The sequence below is a fragment of the Lathamus discolor genome, chromosome 13, assembly GCF_037157495.1.
Source record: "Lathamus discolor isolate bLatDis1 chromosome 13, bLatDis1.hap1, whole genome shotgun sequence".
In the NCBI taxonomy this organism is placed as follows: domain Eukaryota; kingdom Metazoa; phylum Chordata; class Aves; order Psittaciformes; family Psittacidae; genus Lathamus; species Lathamus discolor.
The window spans coordinates 9,888,044-9,894,591 of record NC_088896.1 but is presented as its reverse complement, the minus strand read 5'-3'; the positions used below and the strand labels follow the sequence as shown (position 1 = coordinate 9,894,591).

The following is a 6,548-nucleotide window of genomic DNA, read 5'->3' as shown; positions in this document are numbered from 1 at the left end:
CGGGGGCAGGCGGGGGGGTGCTCGGGGCCCGGTGCAGCAGCTGCACGGAGGGGAGGCGACCGGAGGCGGTGCTGCAGCGGCGAGGGGCACCGTGCCGGCGGCTGCCGAGCGCCGCGGTGTCAGTTTCCATGGCCGGAGCTCGGGAAACCGTGTCTGTGCTGGGGGGGGGGGTGAAGGGAGGCAGCTGCTGCCTGCGGGCGAGCCACGGAACGGAGCCGGTCCGTGTGAGTGAGTGAGTGCGTGCGGGGAACCCGCGTGTGCGGAGCCCCGCGGCGGAGCGCGCAGCCCCGCGGCCCCGACGAGCCCCTGCAGCGGGGCGGGGAGGGGGGGCCGCTGACGGGAGGCGGCAGGTGCTGACCCCCCCTCCTCTCCCCAGGCTCCGGGGGCGGGCCCGCTCCGCTCCGCCCCGCCGGCGGCCGGGGGCTCGCTCACCCCGCGGGCGGAGCAGGCGGCGCGGGCCCGGGGCCGGGATCCTCCTCCCGCTCCCTACGCGCCGCTCCGACGTCAGGCGCGGGAGCCGGAGGCAGCGCCCAGCGCCGCCGTTCGCCAGAGCCTCGGCGGCCGCCGGACGGGGCGGACTGCGCGGGGCGGTGACTGCCGGCTGCCGGCAGGAGCAGGGGCGGCGGCGGCGGCGGAGGAGAGGAGGGCGCTATGGCCGACGTGTTCCCGGGCTCCGAGCCCGGCGCGGCCCCGGACGCGGCGCGGCGCTTCGCTCGCAAGGGAGCCCTGAGGCAGAAGAACGTGCACGAGGTGAAGGAGCACAAATTCATCGCGCGCTTCTTCAAGCAGCCCACGTTCTGCAGCCACTGCACGGACTTCATCTGGTGAGCGAGCCCCGCGCCGCCTTCCCCTCCCCGCTCCTCCGCACGGGCCGCGCTGCTCTGAGGGATTCCCCCTCCGGGGGCAGCCGCGCTGCCCCGGTCCCGGTGAGCGCCCGTCCGTCCGCTCCGCTGCCGCCGCTCTCCCCCCCGGGGCGGGCAGGTGAGCCCTGGCCTGGCACAGCCCATATCGCCTCGCTGCCCCCCGCTCTATCGCATCCTCCGAGGGGCACCCCGGGCTCGGGGAGCCCCTGACCTCGCCGGGGGCAGCGCCGGTGCCGCAGGGATCCGCGGGGTGTGAGGACCCGCGCTGGGGACATCGCTCCCCGGACAGCCCGTGCGGGTATTGCCGTGCCGCTTGTGTCCCACCCTCCGGACCCGGGTTCCGTTCGGTGCCCCGTCCCGGTGCCCGCCTCCCAGTAGCGGAGGGGGGCCCCGCCGGCGCTACGGCTGCCGCGGTGGGGACGGAGGGTTTTCTGTTTCAGGCCGTGGGTGTTGCTGTGTGGCACAACTTCTGCAGCCCTGCCTTTAACTTTGAGATCAGTCCCGGCTTCATTTCCTCCTGCTGCAGCGGGGAGGGCAGGGAGATCGGGAATGCACAGGGACACTGTTGCTACATTACGTGTTTAGTAAAGGGAGGGGTTTTTGTTGTAGAAGAGAGGGGAGGAAGGGAGGAAAACTTCCTACCAACACCCTTATTACTAAGCTGTCCGGAACAAATGCACCTCTCGGTTGGTGCCGTGCCCTCTGTGGGCAGGACTGCGGCCCCGGAGCAGGCCGAGCCGCGCTCCTCGGCCGTGGGGCAGGAGGAGCGGGCGTGTGCCCTTGTATTAGGTGGGTGTTGGTACATTCAGCGGGTGTGCGACATAAACAGCCCGGGCTTCCTCACCTTTACCCGAGCTGTGGCTCAGCCCCAGCCCTGCTCTGCTGCTGGAGCTCTCGCTGCAGGTTTCCGAGCTGAAAACGAGCTGTGGTTTCATTCGGACAAAGTTGTGAAGGCTCTCGAGGGGTCTGCACCCGGCTGGCTGTGTGCCTGTCGTAGGTGTCTCGCCGTCTCACGTGTGTTAATGTGTCTGGGCACAGACCTCTGCCTTCCTTATCGAGTGTCCCTCGGTGTGCGTGCTGAAGGGAAGACCGTGATTACTCCAGAAGTGATTGAAATCTATCTGCAGAGTCAGGGAGGAAAATGAGATGGTAGGGAACAAGAAGAAACAAGACAGCTTCTTGGTTTCTTGTTATTATTTTTTCCTATTTTAAAAAGAAAAACAAACCACCAAAGTTTGGTATTGTAAAACTGAGAGACCTTTAGAAACTGCTTCAAAGTTAATCTAAACCAGGATGAACTGAGAGGTGTGAACCTGCTGCGGGGCTTATTGTCAGGCTGTGTTTGTGCACATAAGTAACACAGTCAGAAGATGAGGTGGAATCATGAGGTGATGGGATGGATTTGGAGGTGAGAGGGTGTTCTGTCACTGGTGGTGGGCAGAGTGGCTCTGCTCTTCTGTCCTGTCTTGCTGGTGAGGTTAAGGAAGCTCTTGGCATTCGTCAGATCAGCATCTGACAACTCAAACTTAGGTTTCGTTTCCTCATTTGGAGATGCGCAACTCCTGAATAAGCATCATACACCATAAAAAGCGCTTCATCTATTTCCAGCATGACATGTGGCAATTAACATATGCTTTAAGGTATAAAGAATAGTAAATACAGCCCTTCAGTGAACTGTGCAGATAGAGCCTCTTTCTTAGATTACATTAGACTGGGTGAGATTTGCCAGAATAGTTCAGTTCCTCCTTATCTCCTTAAACACCTTTTCTCTTTGTTCCTGAAATGTTGATATTTTAAAGACCTTTTCCTTAAAATACACTCTAAGTGATCAGGGGGTGGACTGCAGCTGGTTCGCGTATGAATTCAGCTCAAACCCTGAAGGATGGCTCAGCCTGCAGAGCAGATAATACAGGAATGTTCTTTACAAATAAGTCTGTATAAAAGGATGAACATTTATCTAAAGTCTGTTTCATGTTCCTGGTCCTGCTGTCAGCTTCCCTGCAGTTACATTCGCACACTTCCAGTGCGTGCTGCTTACTTTTGTGAAGACAAGAGATAACGGCAGCAGAGCACCAGTATGGTACAGTCCTGGGTGCTGCCAAGTAAACAAAACTAATCTACGTTTCTTCTGGTTTTGTTAGATTAGGACTTTTCTAAGTAGGGTTTTTTACAAGGGCATGTAGGGATAGAACAAGGGGGAATGGATTTCAGCTGAAAGAGAGTAGATTTACGTTAGATATAAGGCAGAAGCTCTTCCCTGTGAGGGTGCTGAGGCACTGGCACAGGGTACCCAGAGAAGCTGTGGCTGCCTCATCCCTGACAGTGCTCAAGGCCAGGCTGGATAGGACTTGGAGCAACCTGCTCCAGTGGAAGGGGTCCCTGCCCGTGGCAGGGGTTGGAGCTGGATGAGCTTTAAGGTCCTTTCCAACCGAGATCATTCAATGATTAGGCCTGCTTCTAGCACATAGAGACTTTCGTGTAGAAATTGATGGAGGTGCTCAAACCTGTGTAATTTCAGCTTTTGCCTGAAGTAAATAAACCAAAAGTGGGAAAATCATCAAGATAATTTTTTTAAAGCAATTTCCACAGTTGATAATTAAACTTCATGCTGTTAATTGCATAGAGCCTACTGGCTGGCTCTTCCAGTCCATGCGTCTTGTTCATTTGCCTTTGAGTTTAAGCGGTTCCAGCTCTCCAGATGAAAAACATCCCGCAAAGAAGGGAGAATGCAGAGAAATGTTGAATAGGGAGGCTACTCAAAATATTTATTCTTGTGGAAAGAGAATGCTGAATGGTTAAAGATAAATAAATACACCCAACAACAGTGCAGCTTGCCAGAGGTATAATACGTGTTGGAACTCTGGGTACCACATTCAAGGCTTGTGCGTCTCTGGCTTCATTGGTATAGTATCACACGCACGTTTGTATTTTGTTATGGAAATGAAGCGAGGAAGGTGGAAGAATAATCAGTGTGAAACTGCTGGGCCTGTTCTCTGCTCATTTATATTGAAACAAGCAAAGCCTTGCCACACAACAAACAACTGGTATCTCACTGAGGCATGTAACACCGTTGGCATGCAGTCGCCAAATCTGGCCGAAAAACTAAGTCTGCTTTGTTGTATATGCCTTGCCTGAAACTTGGAGTGTTTTACATTGCTGTTAAGTATACGTGTGGCATGAAATGAGTTGAAATATTATGCAGCAGTCGCAGATGATTATAATTGTAGATCCAAAATAGCTTGTAAAATAATAATAATAAAAACAGAGTTGCCAGCAGCTGAAATTGCAGAGCTGGTGACAGCTATTGTTCTGTGCTCTGAAATGGGTGGGCTGCTCTGTGTTTGAGGTTTTCAAATCTGTTGCTGTCTTAGCAAAATGTGAAGTAATTGAATATGAAGCTATTTTCATGTTGTTACAGATCATTGAGAAGAAATTGTGACTAAACATACTGAGACTTTTCTGTTTTCCTTGTTTTATACAGGGGATTTGGGAAGCAAGGATTTCAGTGCCAAGGTAAGCCACAAACTCTTTGCTGCCTAACACGCGTTGTTGTACCTTGTGTTAAAGGTAGACAAAACTAGCCTGGAAAAATCAAGCATCTCTGTTGTGTAAATGTGAAAGGAAGATGATTATTGAGTTAAACAGCGATTGGTATTTATCTCGCATACGTTGATCAAGTCATTGTTCATACTGTAATAACGCAGAATAATGTGGGGTTTTTCAGCCTCGTCACAGTAGATGTCGTATAATCTGCATGTGGTGCAGATTCTGTCTCCTCCTGAAAATAATCTGTGCAATTGAGCTTTTGCAGAGACCATTTTTCACATCAGAAGCTCTTGTCTGTGTGGGCGTCTTGGAAAATGGATTCACTTTTTTAGTCATATGGCTTCTTTTCATAACCCAGACTCCCTGTTTTTAATGCTCATACGCTGTATGTTTGGGAGGACCTTTGGTTTGAACTCCCACTTTAGGACAAGCAGCATTTTTCTGCCTTATGTAATACTCAATTACCAAAAAAATCCACTTGTACGGAATCACCAGTTTAATACATTCTGCTAACCTTGGGAAATTGAAAGCTGCTGTGGTGGAGGATAACTGCGTGCATGGAAGCCAGAGCGTGATGTGCTGCATTCTCACATACCCTGTATTTTCAGTAAATTCACACTGTTATTTAATCACCACACCCAACTGTTGTGATTTGCCTATGTTGTATGCTTACTGAAGGACGAGGCTTGTTGCTGTTCTCTTCCCCTACTTCCTTCCCTCTCTTTTCACCTGCAGATGTACCTTGTGCACTCCTTAGCAAGCCTTTTGGTTGTTTAGTTCATTACATTCTTAATGGTTATTTGCTAATGCTTCAGAGCATATTTGGCTAACCTGAATGTTGCTTTTACTTAGAGAAATGATGGATTCTGTGGTATTCTTGTGAAAATTGATGTTCGTTGGTTCTTCTTGCAATTAAACCACCGAGAAACTGAATGTAAAAGAATGTTGCCTTTTAAAGGTGTTGCAATAAATGTTTTTCTTTCTGCAAGTAGAAACTTGCAGGCACACACATGTAGTGAAGACATTGCACACCTTATGAAGGTAAGCATGCAACCAGGGTTTTAGTCCTGGGTTGCTAGTGAAATGGTATTTCCTAAATCCCATTCAGGCTAGCTCAGTGGTTCTGACTTCAGGACTTATTTAGGTGTTTATTACAGATTTCCATTGGTATAAAGGAACTAATTGGAGCTGCTTTTAAATTATGCAGTATCTATCTCAAGTCTTGCAGTTCGCACAGTGTTGGCTTTCTACTGTCTTCCAGCCAGGCAGCTAGAGCCTCAGATTGGATGGGACCCAAACTGGGTTTGGCACTTGATTCCCAGTATTTTGGATTCTGTGGACAGAATCCCTTCTACCATTGTCATTCTAGTTAGCCACAGATAGTTTTGTCTGATAAGGACTGATCCTTATAAAGGTAGCTAAAAACTGGAGTTCAGTCTCATTTTCTCCCCAAAAGCCATGCATGAACTTAACCCACAGTACAAGCAGTAGAGCAGCTTGATTTATGTTTAAGTGCTTCTGAAGTGATAACTTTCTAGGAATCTGAATGTGTTCAAACCTGACTTTTGTCTGCATCAGACCAAGATTCTGCTGTTCCTCTTTGATGGAGACTTGTTCTTGCCTGTTTTCTTACACGGGCAAAAATCTCTTAAGCAGTACTCGAATTTTAGGTAGTTTGTAGCGAGTTAGTGTTGGTGCACTGAGTTGAAGTAGTGGGATTGTTGCCATCGTTCATTAGATCTTATTGTGATCAGAATCAGAGTTCATACTCTTGGGACAGTAGATTTGAAAAATGAAACTTCTGTGATAAAGTTAAGCAGCTGAATCACGTTTTTTGCAGTTCAGCTTTCTGAAGCTTCCATCTAAAAGCCCCCAGCTGAAGCTGGGAAGACAAATTAGTGATGGGAGTTAGTGAGAACAGGAGGAATTAAAGCGTGAAACTAGGAGGTAGGTTGCAAAACCTCTAGTTTCTGTAATTAAGCAACTATCTTTACAGAGAAGAATGACAACTGAAGATTTCAGTATGACCTGAAGGGAAGGAAAGACTATTACAGTGTCAGCTCTTACTATAGCTCTTGGTCTGTCAGAATTTCCATTATAAGAAGCTGTTTTAGCTCTGTTTTCAAGGTGGTGTAAAAT

At 50.0% G+C, this 6,548-nt stretch overlaps 1 protein-coding gene across 1 annotated transcript in view; it reads left to right on the top strand.

Moving 5' to 3' along the window:
* Positions 1 to 388: 388 nt before the first annotated feature.
* The window catches only part of PRKCA (protein kinase C alpha), a 143,538-nt gene continuing 137,378 nt past the window's right edge, over positions 389 to 6,548 (top strand). The window contains exons 1-2 of the mRNA XM_065693238.1: positions 389 to 824; positions 4,345 to 4,376. Coding sequence (XP_065549310.1) covers positions 652 to 824; positions 4,345 to 4,376 — 205 coding nt within the window. The 5' untranslated portion in view covers positions 389 to 651. The remainder of the gene's footprint in view (positions 825 to 4,344; positions 4,377 to 6,548) is intronic.